This window comes from Psilocybe cubensis, chromosome 8 (genome assembly GCF_017499595.1).
Source record: "Psilocybe cubensis strain MGC-MH-2018 chromosome 8, whole genome shotgun sequence".
Classification (NCBI taxonomy): domain Eukaryota; kingdom Fungi; phylum Basidiomycota; class Agaricomycetes; order Agaricales; family Agrocybaceae; genus Psilocybe; species Psilocybe cubensis.
Genome location: NC_063006.1, coordinates 313,429 through 334,243, shown reverse-complemented (window position 1 = coordinate 334,243; position 20,815 = coordinate 313,429). Strand labels below are relative to the sequence as shown.

At 45.4% G+C, this 20,815-nt stretch overlaps 7 protein-coding genes across 7 annotated transcripts; 3 read left to right on the top strand and 4 right to left on the bottom strand.

The window, feature by feature from the left end:
- Positions 1–347: 347 nt before the first annotated feature.
- JR316_0008649 (Efflux pump radE) lies at positions 348–2,920 on the top strand (the record flags this gene model as incomplete). Its single annotated transcript, XM_047894362.1, has 15 exons — positions 348–692; positions 754–897; positions 981–1,025; positions 1,084–1,177; positions 1,234–1,347; positions 1,400–1,477; positions 1,554–1,791; positions 1,843–1,850; positions 1,917–1,949; positions 2,007–2,131; positions 2,191–2,279; positions 2,338–2,415; positions 2,541–2,607; positions 2,670–2,753; positions 2,822–2,920. 15 exons carry the CDS (start codon positions 348–350, stop codon positions 2,918–2,920), a joined length of 1,641 nt encoding a protein of 546 aa, XP_047745821.1.
- Positions 2,921–5,529: 2,609 nt separating this feature from the next.
- JR316_0008648 (uncharacterized protein) lies at positions 5,530–5,961 on the bottom strand (the record flags this gene model as incomplete). The annotated part of the gene is made up of 2 exons (XM_047894361.1): positions 5,530–5,684; positions 5,865–5,961. The coding sequence occupies 2 exons, from the start codon at positions 5,959–5,961 to the stop codon at positions 5,530–5,532; spliced, it is 252 nt and encodes an 83-aa protein (XP_047745820.1).
- A 687-nt stretch (positions 5,962–6,648) lies between these two features.
- On the bottom strand, positions 6,649–9,734 carry JR316_0008647 (High-affinity methionine permease; the record flags this gene model as incomplete). Its single annotated transcript, XM_047894360.1, has 12 exons — positions 6,649–6,745; positions 6,799–6,912; positions 6,964–7,130; positions 7,185–7,276; positions 7,324–7,372; positions 7,422–7,483; positions 7,538–7,599; positions 7,661–7,674; positions 7,738–8,011; positions 8,065–8,119; positions 8,175–8,316; positions 9,090–9,734. 12 exons carry the CDS (start codon positions 9,732–9,734, stop codon positions 6,649–6,651), a joined length of 1,773 nt encoding a protein of 590 aa, XP_047745819.1.
- A 2,376-nt stretch (positions 9,735–12,110) lies between these two features.
- On the bottom strand, positions 12,111–12,440 carry JR316_0008646 (uncharacterized protein; the record flags this gene model as incomplete). The annotated part of the gene is made up of 1 exon (XM_047894359.1): positions 12,111–12,440. One exon carries the CDS (start codon positions 12,438–12,440, stop codon positions 12,111–12,113), a length of 330 nt encoding a protein of 109 aa, XP_047745818.1.
- Positions 12,441–15,528: 3,088 nt separating this feature from the next.
- On the top strand, positions 15,529–16,254 carry JR316_0008645 (uncharacterized protein; the record flags this gene model as incomplete). The annotated part of the gene is made up of 4 exons (XM_047894358.1): positions 15,529–15,714; positions 15,768–15,830; positions 15,883–16,107; positions 16,174–16,254. 4 exons carry the CDS (start codon positions 15,529–15,531, stop codon positions 16,252–16,254), a joined length of 555 nt encoding a protein of 184 aa, XP_047745817.1.
- Positions 16,255–16,610: 356 nt separating this feature from the next.
- On the top strand, positions 16,611–17,516 carry JR316_0008644 (uncharacterized protein; the record flags this gene model as incomplete). The annotated part of the gene is made up of 1 exon (XM_047894357.1): positions 16,611–17,516. The coding sequence occupies one exon, from the start codon at positions 16,611–16,613 to the stop codon at positions 17,514–17,516; it is 906 nt and encodes a 301-aa protein (XP_047745816.1).
- Positions 17,517–18,148: 632 nt separating this feature from the next.
- JR316_0008643 (UPF0220 protein C8D2.02c) lies at positions 18,149–18,844 on the bottom strand (the record flags this gene model as incomplete). Its single annotated transcript, XM_047894356.1, has 3 exons — positions 18,149–18,310; positions 18,366–18,647; positions 18,731–18,844. The coding sequence occupies 3 exons, from the start codon at positions 18,842–18,844 to the stop codon at positions 18,149–18,151; spliced, it is 558 nt and encodes a 185-aa protein (XP_047745815.1).
- Between the last annotated feature and the right edge of the window lie 1,971 nt (positions 18,845–20,815).

Here is a 20,815-nt window from a genome sequence, read left to right as displayed (position 1 = left end):
GCCGGTGGGTTAATTTCGGTAGGGTGACTTTGTGTCCGACGTGGTTATATTGAGTGCCTGAGATTGTTTCCCATTAGATATACTTTTAACTCAATAACAATGTGCTTTTTCACGACCAGCAAAGCATAACAGTGCATCCCGGGGATTGGTTTTGTACATGCGTTCCCCTCGCACCTGAGTAACGTTACTGAATTAAAAATATGTACCAGCGGCACTTTCTTGCTATAAAATGCACTCACTCATTGCCTGCAAAGAATATCTTCCTGCTTCTGAGTCTCCTGTCTTGCTGCCCCTTCTGTGTCTGTGTCTACGTATATATTGGACCATTCAATCGTACCTGCAGTATCATGAGCGGCCGTGAAGGTAGAGTCGCAGATTTGGAGTCTGGGTCAATAGCGTTTGGCGCTGCATCAACGGCACCAAGTACCATCGTCCCTGGGTCAAATGTCTCCATGGATGTCGATGTGGATATCAGCCAAACAAGGAAATCTTCGACAATCAATGATAATCTTGGTGGTGGTGCAGTTGATGTTGACATCGGAAGCGAGAAGCTTGTGAAGTGTCCTACGTCCATCGCAGTGATAGAGGAGAAGATACAGTTGAAGCAAGAAGAAGAGGACGAGGAATGGGAATCCGATCCAGCAAATGCGAGAAACTGGTCAACTCATAGGAAGTGGATATCTATGGCTGTGGTTCGTAGCTTCGCACTTTCATCTCCTCCTTTTACTCTATGTTCATAATATTTGCACGCAGGTCGCATTGTACACATTGATACCGCCCCTCGCTAGTTCAATGATGTCTCCCGGGCTCCCAGAGCTTGCAGAGAAGTTCGACATTCATAGCTCGACCATACTCGCAATGACGCTGACTGTGTTCCTGATATCTCTCGCACTTGGAGTAAGTTGATCATGGGTATATTGAAATTAACGTAAATCTGTCTTATGCACGTCCAGTCTGCTGATACGCCGCTGGTGCTTTAGCCTCTCATTTTGGCGCCATTATCAGAGATGTATGGAAGGACGTGGGTATGTTTGTCATTCGATGTCAACTCGGACGTCGTAAAATTAATTTTGGTAAATACAGATCCTACATGTCGGCAATTTGCTCTCCATCGTGTTCAACCTGAGCTGTGCATTTGCACCCAATACAGCAGCATTGATAGCATTTCGCTTCTTATGTAGGTCCTTTGGTGCTTGTCATGGGTAAGATTCTTATTTATGTTCCCTTCGATAGGTGGACTTTCAGGAGGTGCACCGATTGCTATCGGCGGCGGCACAGTGAGTGACCTCTTTGCTCCAAGAGAACGAGCGGTTGCTATGGGGATGTTCAACCTTGGCCCTTTGCTTGGTGAGTATGAAGTCACTGGCTCCTGAATCAATTTTTTGAAATCCATGAGTAGGTCCTGCCATTGGGCCTGTGGCTGGTGGTTATATCACACAGACCGTTGGCATAAAATGGGTTTTCATTGTTATCGCAAGTAAGTCCCCTCTACGGCTATGATACTATATCTGGACTAAGTGCTGCTCCGTGAATTATTTGTTGGGTGTAATCAGTTTTCTGCGCTGTAGGAAGCGTGATCGGAATCCCACTACTTCGAGAGACATACGCACCCGTGATCCGCATGCGTAAGGCTCAGCGCGAGGGAAATGAACAAAAGGCAGCAAGAGCGCATCCTATGCTGATTCAAGCTCGAGGAAATATGACCAAGATTCTGTGGATTAATCTCACTCGTCCTCTGGAAATGTTATTTGGAAGCTTCATATGCTTCATTATGAGTCTTTTCATGGCATTGTGAGTGCATTCATCTTTAACTACATATAAGTAAACTTATGAAACACGTAGCATATATGGTCAGTGGCCCACATGCCATTCTTTAACTTTCGTTCACCTGAGCTAACTTTTGGGATTATTTTTAGGCATTTACTACCTCATGTTCTCTACTTTTGCCAGTAAGCAGTCCTGTGTGCAGTCTGCCGTGTGTGTATCGCCTGCTAAAAGCTACAAAGATCTTTTCAGCGACACGTATGGATTCGGACCTGGAGCAGGCGGGTTGGCTTATATAGGCCTCGGAGTCGGATTTATACTTTCAACCGTTTGGGGTGCTAGAGGTGCGGATGCACTATATAAATATGTAAGAATATTTCCCCTTGAGCTGCAAGGTATCCATAATGACCCCCTCTTAAACCATAGCTTGCTGATAGAAACGGAGGAAAGGGAAAACCAGAGATGCGCATTCCATCCATGCTGATCGGGTCACTGTTGGTACCAATTGGACTTTTGTGAGTAATAGTTGTCGTATTTCCGGAGACTGGCTGATTTTTGAATAAACTCTCCTAGTTGGTATGGATGGTCAGCTCAAGCCAGGATTCATTGGATTATGCCCATCATTGGAACTGCTATCTTCGGTTTTGGTATGTCTAGTTTGCGTAGAGATGGCAGATATTCAAGAGGTCTAACACATTTACATAGGAATGATGACCGTGTTGTATGCTTACTTTGGATTCGTTATCTTTACTGCTATTGATTTTTTTTGGTTGCAGCCTACCCATTACTTTATATCTAGTTGATGCGTTCAAATTCGCCGCTAGCGCCTTGGCTGCCGCATCGGTAAGACACTCACGTTGTATAGACTTCTCCGAAGTGATTTTCAGCAAAAATTCAACATACAGGTCTTTCGTTCGATTCTCGGATTCGCTTTCCCGTTATTTGGTGACCAAATGTACAAGGTGTTGGGAGAAGGACCTGGAAATTCAGTAACTATCCGTTAAATTTACACTGGCGTCCTATCGTTATGATTGACCTGAATCACGCGTTGTTTTAGATGTTAGCTGGTCTTGCTATTGTGTTGGGTATACCATTCCCTATATGGATTTACTATAGAGGAGAAGCTATGCGTGCTCGTAATCCCATGACAAGATAGTCACCACTACAAAATAATCAAGGATGGCAGCCGGTAGCTACTTATGACCCCCAAACGCTTATTTAACCAGTAGCCATAGCATCATTCGCATGAGAGTCATTATTTAATAGATTTTCCATAATGGAAGAACGAAAGAAAGCGGACCCACAACGCACTACAAGTTACCGAATCGTCATCCCTTGCCATATATGACATGGCGCCTCGCGTGACTGATGTTCATGACGATTACCAGGTGACTAGGTCCCACTTTGGTCCCACTGCCCCATGCGCACCATATAAACATCCCCTGTTGAATGTGCATGGAAAGCGTTAACTCAATCTCTTACTAGCAACATGCAAACATACTCACAAGTCAAACACATTGTGCGCACCCCTCACACAGACCCTTGGTATTTCCCATCTAGGCTTTGATGAAGTGTCTATGCCAATGACAGCTGGTGTTCTACATTAGCAAAACAACCCATGAACATAACGATGATGGAGAGGAGGAGAAAATTTCTCATGGCGTAGGTTTCATTTCTCTCACGTCTTGCGCAGATGCTCAGACATCCTTTTTGCTCAGATACAGCCACGTATAAGTGGGGAGCCAGGCCATTTCTCCGGAACCTTAAATAGGAGTCAATATGAGAAAACCTGGGGATTTGGAGGAGGCACAGGTCAACATACCGAAGGATTTGGTGCCAGTTCAAAATCCAATGTGACGGCCGATCCGATAGCGAATCCTGAAGACAGAGTTGGACAGCATGAGGACCTGAAACACGCAGTTGCAAAACCAGACTTGGAAGAGTGTGCATTTGAAAGTTTTGATGCTAGCGTACGTTCCAAAGCACAGTAGACATTGTGTTCTATTCAAGTAATTCGTTATGCATGACTATGCTGTAGGTTGGTTTTTAACATTACTCACACACCATTTATTAAATGCATGTTGCGCAAAGAGCGTAACACGTTAGATATACCTCTCCCGTTGGCTGGTTGTTTACTCACAGCGCTGGCGCATATGATACCAGCAACACTTTAAATGGATACAGATGTCAGCAATACGCAGGACGAATATAATCTCACAAATAAGAGGTAAACGTAAAAAACTTGTTCCTATTCCAATCTATTGCAGCGGTCTAAGTGTTCAAAAAGGTGCATTTAGATATTCACCGCCAAGCTAATTAAAGTCCATTACCAACATTTGAGTACTTCTTTGAAGATTCGAAATGAAACACATAGACCTGAACGCACAATAAGATCCGCGAAAGAAGAAAGAAAACCATTGTTTAACTTGTATAGATCTAGCAAATTCCAATAGATATTTCAATTTATGTAAATCGCTCACCACCTACATACATGTAAGCACGTTGAGAGCTCAAGTACGAGCCTCGTGGTTCGGACGCTATATAAACCAACAAAGGAGGGTTTCCGAGGGACCAATGAGAGATTGCCCGAAGGTTAAAGCAGATGATGGTTTTGATGTGCGAGGGCGATCGCAGGAGTGGCTTTATTTTGATATGAGGACAAAGGAAAGTTGCATATCCCCATTCTATCCTTTTAGTCAGAGTGATAGAGACCCATAAAAATCAGCGATCCTATTTCGCCTCGCGAATTTCGATCCAAACATCCCATCTGCTCACCACAACTGATTTCTTGAGGACTGCTTCAACTTGGTTTTCACGCTTGACGCGCTATAAGCCACGAATTAGGGTTTTGAAAGAGGTGCGTATTCATCGAACACCGAATAGAGTCCTAATCGAAGTTGTTAATAAATGAATTAGGGAAGCGAAGCTCATCTGATCAAGGGTCGTTGTAAAGCATACGACTTCGCACGAGTTCTTTGCAAGCATGTCCGGGTCGATTACACGTGCTGTGATTGCACCTCCAGTACTACCCCGTAAGAGCACAGTACCTCTTCCGGACGACACAGGATCCCGTTCGGTGCTGCACCCCGTTCTATCCTGCATTAACAGTCGGCCCGGTTTTGATTGGGACATAAGTCTTGGACCATGGCAGGCCGAGGTTCCCAGACAGCTGCTTACTGCGCCGGCGTTGTTACCTTCCTCCACCAATCGAATTTATGTCCGCATCGCGTCATTGTCCCTATATCCAATTGTGGTAGCTCCGGGATCGGCGACAAGAACAAATTTTCTCACCATCTGGGATGTGCTGGTCACTATATACTCAACCATTCGCACCGAGGCCCTTCGAAGGCAGGGTCTTTTCAGGTTGGAGGCGTATAACCGTTTCCTACTTCCGCAAATTGTCCAGGGGGAACACGGGGAGATCAAAAGGGAAGAAGTGTACGACCGTAACGAGAATGAAGTCACTTTGGCCATGAAGAAATATCTCAACGGGAAGACCCGCTGGTTTGGACTGAGCGAAGCCACTTGCGGGGAGAATACTTGGGTGTTGGATCTGGTCTAAAGACACGCGAGATATGAAGGAATAGAGGCGGAAGGTAACGGACAGTCACGAATTAAACAATGAATATATCAAATTAAAAATGGTCTCACCATTGTATCAACATATAATTCCATGCACCTTGTAGTAGTACCTACTCACCTAAGATCACATTGTCATTGTATGTATCACTCCGGTATTGGCCCAACATTGCGTGATGAATATATTCATGACGACATTTCCGGGAGGTGAACCTTTCGGGTATTATAGTACCGTTGTGTCACTGTCCCCAGAAGCCGACCCGAAGACCGTCGAAGAAAAACAGATAGCACAATAGGATTCTGGCCGATCTTCTGCGGTGCGGTACCATCCATTGGGGAAGCTTAATAGTTAAAGAGAGAGAAGTACGTGAAGTTGTAAAAAGGTCGATTGCACAGACCAAAGCATAACAGTGCAGCATATCTACAGGTCTAGTCAACCTTCTTCCTCGAAAACTGAGCATTGCATCAGTACGTCCTAACATAGTCCCTGAAAGTTCAACGTACCATGTTTACTACCGTACCGTCCTCGAGAGTCTCCTTGCGCGGTACAAGCTCATACCCAAATACCTTTGGGAGCACTACCCGCCACACAGCCCAGTATATCACCCCTGCAAGCATGATTGCAATGCCAACTAGACAATAACTTGAAATAGGTCAACCGGTTGTTAGTCCTGAACGTATCAAACCCGTAGGTTTACTTACAGATAGTACGGTAAAGGTGGAGTATCTCCCACTTTGTTTGCAGGGCGTAAAAACGGTGCGACAAGGACTGTGAAGCATGGTAATGTTTTCATCAGTCTTTGGACAGGTGCGTAAGAATACATACGGAAGACAGATGCCGCTAGGAAGAAGAGGGCTAAAGGTAGCCACACTTGAGATGACAGATCAGTCAATTGAAGACGTTTATGCATGTTTGACAGACCTTTGAATGGCCGATGCAGATGAGGTTTCCTCCATCTCAGCCAAAATAATCCCTGTAAGTGGATTTTAGCAACGGCGTGGTCCCGATTATTCATATAGACATACCCCGACTATGAACAGATTAATTATTTGCTGAGGGTATCCCTCAACGTCCAAAATAAATGGGTAAGCAACAGATGGTGGTGGAGCAATGATTACAATTATCTGTTAATATGGTTGAGGGACCGCGGGAGGTATGCAATCATAGGGAATGCACACCGAAGGAATAAGGTGGACGATCAATCCAGGAAGGGGCGACTTCCCCGTCGGCCAATTTGACGCCCAGAACTTATTGCCAAATGGGAGAGGTACCCCTTCTTTCGCAAGTTCTGAAGATTTTGAGAATCAATGATCATCGTATACTGATAGTGGATATGTACGATCCTCACCTTGGTTGACTCGAGAAGCTGCGTATGTGATGGTAATAACATTGCCTAGAGCACTGCATTTTCCATCGTGAGTTGAATCTGGGTGAGCTGTGGGAGGTAGACATACCTGAGGGCGACAATCGCGGATAGAGCTTTCTGTGCTTCTGTCCCGAAGACATTTTTGAAAAATAACGAGGCAACAGTGACACCCGATGTCCGAATCTCTTGCTTAGTAGCAGCGCTGGCCTTGTTTGTAAGAGCTATTCTTCTTGAAAAGTATCAATGAACTCACGCAAAGTATGCCACATTCGCGAGCAGATAGAAAACAGCACATATCCCAAGCCCAAGTGGGCCTGCAATCTTCAGTGTCCGTACAGGATTCTTTACATCATTCATCACGTAATTGACGTTTGACCACCCAGCGTAGGCATTGAGGACTTTGAACGTAGCGGTAGCGTACTGGATAGCAAAGGTATACGTATGTGAAGTCCGATATAAATTAAAATATCTTACGTCGTTACTGCTGTGCGAGCTTCCACTAAAAGCATCCCGGAAGTTGGCATGGGGATCATGAATACGCGTTTTTCCCGAAAGTACAACCCAGCCTAAGCATGTATAAGAGAAGGCGAAGTGAAAAAAATGATTTCCGCACCTGTAATCACGATAAAGAGAAGGATTATGATTTTGAAGACGCTCAGGGCCTGGAATAAGGTAGGTTATGAAACAAAGTTACGATGCGATTTTGCTTACGTTCATGAGAAGAACACCCAATTTAGGTGTTAAGCCATGGAGTACAGTCACAAAAAATATCACTGTGGTCTTGTCAGCGTGAAATGGAAATTGGAATCCAAAAGGATGAAGCCTACCTCCAAGCGCTATTCCTCTCACTACCCAACGCTCTGCAGCATGACCGGCAGAAATGAGAATACTATACATATTTAATACTTAATGATTCACAGTGACATTAATTCTCGATTCAAGAGACTCACTTATTGGCAAATACCTGCACATGGTACCAAGTTGAAATATATAAATAGATAGATAGTCGAACAGAGCACCCACTCACAATACAGCCAGATGCCGTAAACCCGAGTAGAATCGCGTTGCTCGCAAATATGACTGTAGCGAGATATTTGGGTTTCTTGAACACGGCCTCAAGATAGACCTTCTCTCCTCCGGAGCGCGGAAACATTGTTCCGTACTCGAGCCAAACAAACAATCCACAGAAGGATAAGACGAATCCAAGAACCCAGAGCATAAGCGACGCTCCGACAGAACCTACAGAGGATAAAATAGACGATGGTGTCGAAAAAATTCCAGTCCCAATGATTCTACCAACGCTGATAGCAATGTTCAGGTGAACGTTCCATTTGAACAGTGGCACAGAACTCACATAAGCATCGTGCAACTGAACACTCCTAAGTGCCGCCCCATCCCACCGGCAACGTCTAATTGAGACAACATTGAGGAACCAATGACATCGAGACGATGGAAGGGGCACACCTTCTTCAAACGTAAGCTCCCCAGGATTGAGGTGACCTTGTCCTTTGGGGTCCACCACCGATAGCGACGCATTGCCAACACTTGCGTTGTCTGCCTTTTCTCCATCTCTCTGATTGTCGACTAGTTTATCATTCATCGCCGCCTAAGGTGGTTGGGATAAAGGCAGACCGGGGGGTGAGAATGAAACCAACAGGCATACCCCACTGCCATCGAACGCCATTTAAACCCAGAATGGTGATATCGGCTAGCATTTTTCATATCGTAGGTGACCTTCCATAAGATTTGACGTCTTCTATAGCTCCATGAGTTGTTGCTATTTTTATGGCTGGGGTATGGTGTGTGCGAATCCAAGCAGTATTGAGATAGGACGAGGGAAAATGTGATGCTCATGTCACTGAGTTGATCGGAATGAGTATCTGAGAACATCAACAAGCTTGTATTTGACTCTTACGGTGACTCGGTATAGCTTGATTCTACTTGTGATGATGAACTGTGATTGCATAACTGCCATTGGACCTGGTTCAAACATCACGATAGGATCACTGGCGTCCTGATTGATTTGAATGCAAAGCACAGGTATAACTGCATCGTAGCGAGATTTGGGCCAGAAATATAACTGAATACCAGGAGAAAAAAGGTGAGAGGAGCATTCTCGTTGGATATCAACACTCCGAAAAGTTGAACGTTGAAATTTAATCGGAGTTTGAATATTGATATCGTCATCGCTCGCGTGATACCGCGTTGAGGCCCTATCAGCCCCTATTCTACTCATTACATCCCTTTTTCTATTCCTGTGAATATGTGTAAAAGTAGTTTGCAGCATGTCTACTGAGCAATCCTGATATATGGATGAATATCATTTCAATAGGCTAGTTTAGACATTATTCCATGGTTTCTTGTATGGAGTACCCATACATCTGGCTCAGTGCGGCTTGGATATAAGCCCGCCCAGATAAATTTGCCACCGCCAAAGTAATCCCTTATAATTTCGTACATTCTTCTTTCTTTTTCTCCTTTCTCCTTCAGTTGACTGAGGCCAATAGGCATAGGGCCGAATCTATTCCGAAAAAATGGGTGCTGCAAGACGGTGTCAACATCCTGCCCATATTTGCTTTCGACGACCCCTCGAACTGCCTTGTAGACGCCACGAAATACATCCCAAATGGTGATTATTCCGCTGGATTTATCCTCCGGATATACGATCACGAAGGATGGAACTCCCGGTACCTTGATAACCAGCTCTGAGACCATCCGCGAGAACGGTGGCTCAACTGCGGGTAAATACTGCCAGTCGGCGTCGGATGTTTGATTCAGAAGACATGCCGTGTGGGGGGGCTTGACAATGTCGTACTCCAATCTTGATGGTACTCCAGTGTATCTCAGTAGGGGATGTATCTTGACATGGGTCATGTCGATAAGAGACGGTAAGGAGATCACGTTGTTGGGCAGTAGAGGTGGGGGTTGTTGGGCTGGTGTACGTGGATGATCGACCTGGAGATTTCCCTGATTATTGATTTGTTGATTCTGAGCCCCGTAGTAGCGGTCAGACCTAGGATGCATGAGACGGGTGTTCGGCTGCTAGAACCACTTATATTCAGTGTCGCCAGACTATCAGGTACGGATCCTCACTAACTTGAGAGCGATAGTTACGATACATGAGAATCTGCACGGTGATGGCCTCAACAGATTATCAAACAGTGATATATGAGTTGTGGGTATAGTCAAAACGTTCAACTCAGTAACTTCACAGTGAATGACCGAAACATTACTGATCGCCGTTATTTTGGGCTGGTCCTCTCAACAGGTCATATGTCTAGATGAGTCCGCTTGCCCTACTCACTTGTTGAATTCCCGCCGGGAATCGGCACACTTTTGTTAACGTGTTATCTTTAGTCTTCAATGGCTATAAATCGGTTGTCCAACTTGTCGGATTACAACGGTTCTTACAGAATAGCTTAAGAGCTCAATGACGGTCTTCCATTTTCTTGACGTAAGTTACATCATTCGAATGAGCCGACCGCCTGAGGTAAGGGTATCTGTGTGGTAAATCAACAATTTACTAGAATAGATTTGTATTGCCGATTAGTACATGGCCATGTATAACTAACAATGCAACCGCGTATGCAAGATCCAAACATCACGTTCATTTGGACAGGCATATAACCCTCCCCACCAGATTCTATAGGATTCTCCGTGATTGCTGGAGTAATCCCACGGGATTGAGGAGTGCCTTCTCCGTTGATTGTCGCTACTGGCATATATGTCTCTTTGCCCCTGGCGCCTGAGGACAGCCACTCGGAATGCGCGGCTCACTGCCTGTAGTACATCTTCGACCGTAACCACGCTGTCATAAATCGATTTGGGGAAGACGACAATAGGCCTCCAATCAGCGGCACCTGCAAGCCGAATGGTCATTGATCCAATGCCTTCAGGTCTCATCGCGGGCAGCTGTCTCCAGAAATCTTGACCTGTCAACGTGTTGAAAGTTGCACTAGGTGACAAGGTTGCCGCCGATGAAGGTTGGGAAAGATTGAACGCAATGAAGGGCGTGTTTGCCGTGTAGGCTAAAAGGGGATTGAGTATAATTGGGCTCGCGCTTAATGCCGGAAGTGGGACGGAGCGCCTGGAAATTAGGGGAGGCGGGTAGTCGCCTCCATCTTGTTTGGATGTTGGACTAAGGGGTGCTGGTGAGGTTGTGGAAGGTACCTGCTCGTGTAATGCTGTCCAATCGCTGGATTCGTGCTCAACGCTAGTACGAGGATATTCGGCGGGCGACGGTGGCATGTTGCAAAAAGAAAAGTATCATGCGGTTTTTGCAACCACCCTATGGCAAGGTACTGACGATCTATAGGTTAAACGCAAAAAAGAGAGAGTTTTATTTGAGCTGCTACGTACTGAGCCACCCTGTTGGAAAGATAGTGACGAGCTGTCTTGAAGGGTGAGCTACGAATTCGAGAGCAGAACAGGATTAAGGTAGGATATTCAATCAACTGCCCTTTAAATAAGATTTAGTCTACTCAATTAAAGGTCGTCTCTGGAAACGGACGCTGACCTTGAACATACATGTGAGGAGCCTGGTCATGGCTAGAAATAGCACTGCCAGAGATTAGAGATGGAGAGAGAATCCTATGGTATAAATCAATGGATTGCAAGGCAAATAAAGTTCTGGACCGCAAAACTAATTATATTGCATAGAAAGGTACGGTCAAGCCTAGCTAAGCATGATCGAGGTTTCATGAGTTGGCGATCAACACAAAACGTCGTTGGGTAATAATATATACAGATATAAAAATCTGTCAGCGCTGAACGGTCTGAGCATCTTTGCGTAATTCATTCTCGGTCGACATGGTGTGATCAATGGTTTGATAACAAATGTGCTCCTGTATGACACCTGTGTATCGTGAGACAATGGTTCAGCTTCCTCTTAAATAATCTGTTTACTAGTTCATGATTGCTCAGTGCTATCTGAACATGTGGTCACCACACAAAGATAGAAGCTCAAGGCACAGAGTGACAAAGGGATCTGAAGGGCTAGAGACACACATCTTGTTAACTTCTAATTAAACACTTAGCCAAAGACCATTGACAAGGTAGTCTCAAGATATATGATAAGGACTTTCAATTCATGATACAGATATCAGTGTGCTACATCGACGATATCTATGTGTGAGGTATTGATGAAGACGGGAGAAGGAAACGCGGGATGATTACAGAGCGAAAAATGGGGGAAACATAAGGGAAAGAAATAAACGACCATGCTTAGCGCTGCAGTAAGCAGGTCATGTCCGATCAAATGTCCCAACTCCTCCGACACGGTCATGAACGACAGTACCCCCTGGTACTGTCAATGACCCGCTACTCGATAAAGTCTGTGGTGAAATATGGTTGGCTACTGGTTAGGACTTTTGGTCCTCTCATGAGACGGATGTAGGTCAACTATCCAAGTCGACGACCTTGCTTCTTGGATCCTGCTGTACTCGATTTGCGGTGGTGCCCATAGGACGTGTAGTACTCAGATCCTTCGGATGATCCAGCGGCAATATTGAGAGCCTGGAACTGGCTATAGACATTGTCAAATGACAGGGATATGGGGCTTGTCTTCGGTGGTGTATACGGGCTCAGAATTAAAGATTCTGAGGACGCAGGAGAGTAGCGGTCTTGAAGAGCATATGTGAGGAGCTCCTGATCCCTGTAGTCGTCATCAACAGGAGGGAGAGGGATGCTTTGGAGACGTGGTGCGCGCGGAAGGCGGGTGTACGAGGACATGATTGCTGTGGCACACAACTATTCAGCAACAAGCTTTACGCGTCTGATACGCCTAAGACTGACTGTTTGGAGTAATTCACAAGGGTGATATTGATAGATAAGTGCTTTCAGCGACTTGAAAGTGGGTATTGCTGGTAGAAAGTCGCGAGTGAGCAGAACGTGGCTCTCTAAGATGAGGGTTAAAGGAGAGAAGCGTGGGGGAAAGGTGACAAACCTAGATTTGCGAAGCAACACGTTTCAAACTCAGCACAACATGATCAACAGAACCTTTTCCCATGGCCTTTGAATCTGATGGGCCGTCGGGTGGCCCATTGTCGGAACTCGGAAATTCGAAAGCTTCCTGAACGCAGTATCTCCACTCTGAGTACGACGTAGAAACCAGTCAATAGTTACAGGAAATGAGAGAGCTCTGTGCAAGGTCTGGCGAAAACGGTGCGCAGTATGCTGACATGTCAGACATGAGGTATGCAGGATTTCCGAGCAGCCTTAAGCCATCGTGCGGCAAAGCCAATCTAGAAGTGTCTGACACCATGCGGCATCCAATTTTGGATTCAATGTGGTCCGCGGGTATCGCAGTCCATTGCACTGGGACGTAGCTGTGGTTGGGAAAGATGGGCCAAGGAATTGGCTTTGGGCGTCTATTGAACTCTATTTATCTTCTTATCAGCCTCGTTTCCTCGCTCCTACCTAATCCGTATGAATTCTTTTTCTTGGCCGGCGGCCGGACTTGTCAATGGTACAATCCTTAATGCAGAGGCGTATGAGGTTTTCTTACATTACAAAATTCGTACCTTATGCTCTTGTGAAGGGTAGTTTCTACCACTGATTCTACATCAACTTAAAGCCATTGGATCCAATTCAACTTTATGCATCATTACCAAGTATTGATTTTATCCTGGAAGAAAAGGTCAAAGACGGCATTTTGCGCACGATTACCCTATTAGAGGATGAAAGCATGGGCACCAGTTCATGTCAGTGCTGGACATCCTTTGGCGTTCAAGTTAACCTTGAAGGCCGGTTGATGTTCGGTTGTGTTGCCAACACATCGAATTCATTGGCTAAATCAGATGAACAGACAATCTAAATATATATATCATTCCTTGCTCAAGGAAGGATAAACGATCAACCACTCAAATCAGAGTGATAATGACTTTTCGGACACCTGCGAATAGTAGGCCAAATATGCAGCTAATCATGAGACTGAAACCGCGTCTCTGTAGCATTTGCTCATTGCTATAATTGATCATTCCGGAGAGGCGAGAATGGAAGACGGATAAGTTGTATTACTACAAGTCGCATCGTCGTGTTAGATTCAACAATTTCAATGGCCTTATGTTAGTCTGGAATCTGTTGCACTGCAAGTCCGCCTCTATTTTAATTATAACAATCCTCCCATGTGCTCGGAGATGTTGTCAACTAAAATCCAGGGCTAGGGCTATAGCGTCACAGCCCACGATCAAGGGGACCACACAAAAAACATGTACCTGGATCGACATTGATCGGAAGGATGGTGGGGAAGGTGACGTACAGGGATAGCAGCGATAGTACACGACACCCTGCTCAATTTCAATGGTTGGACTTTTGGAGACCTATTAAAAGTTGAAATCTTGTCTTTGAACTCGGAGAATCAGTGTTCTAAACGTCAATTAAATCCCAGTCAACGAGAGGCAAGTTTGACACTCATTTAAAAAGAAAAATCTGCAAATCTGATAAGGATTTGCTCATCACCAGTATCAACGTAAACCTAAGACGATTGGAACATCTCAACACCGACCTCTCTTCATCAGCTGTGTTTCATTCAACGGACTTACACGGAATTATTCCTGACGTCTGAGAACAGGCACGCGCCCTTGTGTTCCTTGCGATTGCGTCAGCCACAGATTTCTTAGTATACAAGTCGACACTGTTCAAAAAGCAACAAACTTGACAGATACATATATGACCTATCTTTGAATCTTCCTTTATCTGAACTCGGTGTTGACATATGCATCCCAATTTAAGCGTGCTTCGAATACTTTGAACAAGGTAGCTTGCTGTGCCCGATATAACTCACTCATTGTCATACTCACGAGAATGGCGTTCGGAATTCAGTGCAGACCGGCAGTTTGTTTGAATGTAAGATGTGTCTGAGGTCATGCCACCAAAACCTTTTACTATCCAGTAAGATTCAACCATATCGATTGATTTCAATAGGCTGTTCCACTCCCTATACTGGTTTGCATTTGAAATTGACAACTGTCTTGTCTCCTCACGAACTTGTTCTGAAGAAATATTTCTGAGAAGGACGACAAGAATGGTCGGTGCATGTCACCGCGCGTCAGATTGAGAGAAGCTATCTTTCCCGACCATCATCATTAGATCTATTGCCGTCACAACCCCTCTCGTTAGTGTGCACTATCTCCCAGGCCCAATGCCGTAGTAAGTACCATGCATGCATGTTAATTATCCTGTAAGATTTGGATTCTTGAAATAGCCCTCCTGACAAGAGTTATATCGGTCCTATCATGCAGTCGCTCATGTTTACCGGGTAGGTGGGAACCGAACTTGTATAAAGACAGAGGTGTAAGAACGCAGGAAAAGAAAAAGGGTATTCGGTTAAACTTTATCTCGGTTAATGCCATTTGTTGAATGAAGCATGTCTGAAGTTCGGCTGGGGTAGTGAGGTCTATTTTACTTACAGATCTACCTCTTAAGTGCATAAGACATCTCCATTTTACATCCGTAATGACGGCACTCGGTTTCCTGCTCTGTGAAGGTGGAATGTGTATGCACTACGGGGGCGGAGGATAGTGTAGTGATCATTGACATTGACCGACATCCAGGGAATTTATTATGGCCTCCTAGGTCTTCGAATCTTATAATGAACCTGGGATCTTCCTGTAGCCTGATCTAACGCATAAAAACTTGCCTATAACTGGCACACGCATTTACTAGTTCTGTTGGTTATTTATAGACACCCTGTCGAGCTAGTCGAGCTCATGCATCAGCCTGATGCGCCACAAGATACTCTTAATCTGTTATGCAAGGATTATCGCTATAAAAGAAAGAGGAGAGTCTTCGTCGTGGTTCTTAGCTCAGTCTCAGCAACATGAAGTTCGCTTCAAGCTTCCTCTCAGCTGCCCTAGCTTCAGTCATCCCTATTTACAGCACACCTGGAGTCACAACCGTCTCCGATGTGGAATCAGACATTGCTACGATAATTTCTCGAACACGAGCGCTCCAGAAAGCTTTATCCAGCTTTCCAGACACAGGAGGGTCGTTGACTATGGCGTTGGTACGTTTTGAATTTTGAAGCAGTCTATAAATGGCCTAACGTTTCACTCATAGTCTATCCACCTTGACGTAGTCAATCTTCGTGCTTCGCTAGATAAAGGCTCTGCTCGTGTCAAGGTATTTTCTTTGCTTTTCTGAATTACAAAGGGTCATATAATTCGTCTAATAGCGAGTTCAACCACTACCTGTCTCCTTGGAAGATGCGGAACGAATATTGGAAGCGATAAAGTTTGTAAAGCCAATCATAATATCTGCTCTTGAGCAGATTATTCTAAAGAAAACCGCTTTCGAGTCGGTTGCATCTGGTGTAGCCACATCTATCATAAAACGAGACCTTGACGGTCTGAACGCTGGCATCTCGGACATGGGGTCTGCTATTATTGCCTTTTCTCCGGTCAGTCTTTTTGGTTTTTATGATGTCCATTGCTGATTCCTTTTTTGATATTTATTTGGCATACAGCCCGAGTTGGTCAAAGTTGGAAATGAAATTAAAGCTGAAATAGACGCCGCAATGGAACTTGCCCTCAAAGCCTACAATTGACGTCAGAAACTGCCTTAGTGTAGACTATATCACTCTCAGAAGAATGTACCATACATACGTCAAATTGGAATGTTTTCCCCTGTCCTAACGCCTATTTCCTCCGAAAAAGTAAAGTGCCCAGCCAAAAGCACGCGTCAGAACGCGTCGCGCGACGCGTTCTGTAAGTCATGTGATGTATGCCAATGTCGCCAGATGTCGCCATCGGAGCACCATCTTCAGCCATTTTTGATTTCTGAGCACACCATGGTTAGTAAATTTGGTAAAAGGTGGTCGTATTCATCCTATAGCAATTGGACGACCGACCGTTCACCACTTTTTTCTTCCTGTTGCTCTAAAACCGAAAAACCGCTAAAATCATGGACACACTCCCAACTGAACTTCATGCCTACATCTGTCAGCTAGTTTGCGATGATGACGGTACCACTATTCGCACTCTTAGCAGTGTATCAAAATATTTCAACCAAGTGACGAAGCCTTATCTCTATCGTAGCATTTGTGCAACCGGAACCTCACAAATCATGGCTCTTGTGGAACGCCTTGATTCTATACCATCACACCTACGCCCCATAGAACGACTCTTTTTGTCCGACACGTCGTGCAAAACCGCCTCACCTACATCGTTATCGCCACCCAAAAGTCTGACAGATCGTGAAACTCGCTACATTAACCGGCTCATCGCGCTTTCAGCCCCTACGTTAAAGACCTTCACATTTATCGCCACGTCTCCTTTTTCGGGAACCTCTCTCATCGCGCGCGTGTTCAGGACGTCATTTCCATTGCTAGTCAATCTCACTATTTCCGGTTTCTATCCGTTCCCATCGACACCAGGTCGCTTCCCGCTGTTGAATTACCTTCACCTCGACGGTAATCGAAACCCACATGGTCTATTCCAGATGTCGTCATTGGAGGATGCTTGCCCATCACTGCGGAGCTTGAAGGTGACAGGTCTGGGGGCAGCGGGCGCATTCGTCGTAGAGCTTGAAGAAGCTCTAGCATTCGGAAAAAATTTGGACGAACGATCCGACTACATGGCACACTCACGACTGCCTTCTTGTTTGTGCGAAATCACGCTACAGGCTGGACCTGAACTAGCTGTCTCTGGAGCCAGAGACAGCGCCGCGACTAAGGATCAGATTTTGATGAAACGGCTACAGTCTGTCAAGACTCTCAGTTCAGAAAGTTTGCAGGTTTCGGTGGTGGAACGCAGTAGTAGACCGTTGACTTTAGACGATTTTAGACTAGAATGGATTCAGAACTGGTAAATGGTTTCAAAAATGTTCCATGCTTGCCTCAAAAAATGGCGTTTTGTATGACGGCCTTCTTTAAACAAAGTGCCTGAATTTATGAACGAACGAACCCTAACAAAGCCACTGTTGGGAACTGTGTTTGACAGAGGTTTCAACGTTTAATCCAACAGACCCGAAAATCAACCGAACATGGTAAGTCATGACATCGTAACGTGATAACTTTATTACCATGGTATTCGTGTGTTCGTAGGTACCGCACTTGAGACTCTTGAGGCAGTAAGATTGTCTTAACAATATATCAATTATCAGTAATCCACTCCCAGGTGGATGAAATGTGAGAAACACTGGTTCAGAGGCTGATATAGAAGTTCCGAGTTTATCCTTGAAACCATATTACTGATAGAATTAAATGAGTTTGGAACGTGGAAGGTGAGCTAGTTGTTGGAAACTACCTTTATTCATACTTCTATACAAGTAGACGTTGAGTCCCTGAATAAGAATTTCTCGACAGAATTCTGAGCACTATGTGATTGAAATGGAGAATCAAAATCCGGTAATACAACATCAAGAAACGATAACAGCTGCGAGACGGAAGTATAGGTAAAAAGTTCTGAATGGATGTGAAATGGGTGGTGCGCGATGAGCAGTTACAGGGTGAGATTGTACTCGTATTCGCTGCTTGTGTTCTGTGCAATCCAAAGCACGATTGCGGAGAGCATGAGTGCGACACTCTGAGAAACATTGGCATATCCGTAGTATGTGAACTGCTCGGGGTATCCTTTCAAGATGTACTTTAACACCAACACGGTCTTTGAGAGACACAGGTCAGAACAGCATTGACACATCATCGAAAAAAAAACGCACCACACTGCCAGCAAGCCCGCCCGCCATCAATGCAAACCCAATGAACAAGAATAACCGTGCCCGCCACACCGCGCGTGAGTCACCAAAACCTTCGTCTCCGCGGATGCGATCCTTGTCAATAAGGTTAATGACAAGGTATCCTAGCAAAGAGCAGATCCCAGGGATCCAGTCCACGAATGTCAGATGCACGGGTGCGTCCGCATCTGGCGGGGCACCATAGGGCGCTTTGGCGTGTGCTGAGAGAATGGCTGCATCCAGGAACGTCCAGTTGGCTAATGCAAACTATTTTCAATGCCATTCGATTGTTTGGAGAGTGCCAATGTTAGCTATATGGTTCCTTTGGCACTAAAATCGAAATTACGCACCAAGGCTCCTGCTAGATACACACCAACTGTTCTACGATGTTTTCCGAGAGTAAACTCAGGGAATGGGTTTAAACAGACCCTCCTTGGGTCATAGTTCCCCCGTGGTAGCGACATTAAGGACAATCTGGACGGTGTTGAGGAAAATGGCGGTCGTGGTTGTGGGCAAGAGTGACGACGACGGCGCGGTGGCGGAGTCAATGAACCGTGGGAATTTATGAAACCTGCTGCGGCAGGCGAGGAACCGGCTTCTTCCTCTTCCCCTTCAATGGGTGAGAAGGTGTCCTCGACCTCTTCTGGTTCCTCTGGGATGTCGGATAGGACGCCTTCAGCCACAACCTCGGTCTGTACTGTTACAGAGATCTGAAGATGAGAAACCTGGGGCGAGGAAGGTGGTGCGTGGAGGTCTCGGCGTGGTTTCGACCAGAAGGAACACATTCAAGGTCCTTTGGTCAGTAAAAGTTGTTGAACGAGTGCGTGTGTTTCTTTTTGACATCGGCGTCTTGCTGGTTTTCAACCTGAGACGTCCGAAGTGCGTGGGGGACGTCTGCCTGAGCGACTCCGTCTTCGACTCATCACAGGCTTGTCACAGACTCGTTTTGATGTATTCGTGCACGGGATCAGGCGCTCAGACCTCAGAAGGTTGGCTCCATTATAATTTATTATACTCGACATCTTTGATACATGTGTCTAAAACGTTAATCTTCCTATTATCTCAGGAGTAAAAAAACCAACATGAATGCACCGAGGAGCCTTCAAGTTGATCTCTGCTGTGAAATGAATGTTCAACATGCACTGTCAACCGTCAAAGGGCTTTTATACGCCCTCTGGGAACGCATTTCTGCCGGGTTCTCTGTCCAGACTCTGTTTCCCGATCTTTAAGACTGCTGTAGTGCGGCTGTACGACTACTTGTGGCATTTTCGCTGTCGCGGCTATGACATCCTCCATGCTACTGGAATGCTATATATTTCTCACTCGGATATGGACACCGCGAACACTGAGTTGAAAACTGACGTCCTCGGGAGTATAAAAAGACGCGTCGTTCTCGAAGTAATGCTTATTATATGCCGTTCGATAATGTTGGAGCTGCTCAACGAGGGCACGTTTTAGCTCTTTTGGCTTCAATGCACACGGTTCTGCATATCAAGTCTTTTTGACAAACTAAACGGATAAAAGTCGGCACAGCTCTGCCATTATCTAACTAGCTTGCTCTGTGTTATTCTTGGACCCTCTTCACGTCGACTTGTTACTATTCGGTCTTTCCGGGAAGCCACACTGCAGCCAAACCTACTTGACTGTTGGAAATCTCCACACAACTGCATCTTTGTCTCACACCACTTCCTAGGGTCCATGACCGACCAGTACTGGCAACATTTCGGATCTGACAAGCACTTTCAAGTCCGACTGGACGTGTGATGAACCATGGCCTATGAAAGGCTTATGTTCCAACTCTGGCTTCCTCCATAAAGAAAGTTGACGACAATCAAGGAGATCACTAAACAATGATAGTAGAGGATATGTTTGCACCACGAGTGATTGAATAACACCAATGGGAGTTGCTCTTCATGGGGCAGAATCTGGAACGCAACAGGCGGAACTGATCGGTATTGTGCTTAAAGTTAAACAACATCCTCTGGATCGAATACCACTGTACACCGGTCAATCTTAATCGACCAACATCCTTGTTAAAACTTTGTTAAAACTTACGCCTCTCGAACCATTGCATCTTCATCCTGTCATTTGGACAATATTCAACGGTCGGAAGGGAGGAATGGATTATCTATCTATCTCAAAGATGCATTATGACATAACCCTTTCAAGGACCATAAATATGATACTCCTCGATGCATTTGAGGCATATTTGCTCCGATCCCTCCGCAGCATTTGCTCGCACGGCGGTCTTGGATTAGGTGGTTCGGTTACCCTTGACGCACACCCAAGCTCCAGATTTTCTCCTTGCCTTGGCCATAAGCCATCTTGATGAATGATTACCATGAAGACAACCATCGGATATCCGTCGATATTCCACCACTACCCGGAGTGTCTCCGATGTACGTACCAAGCACGCTATTTATACGACAATACTG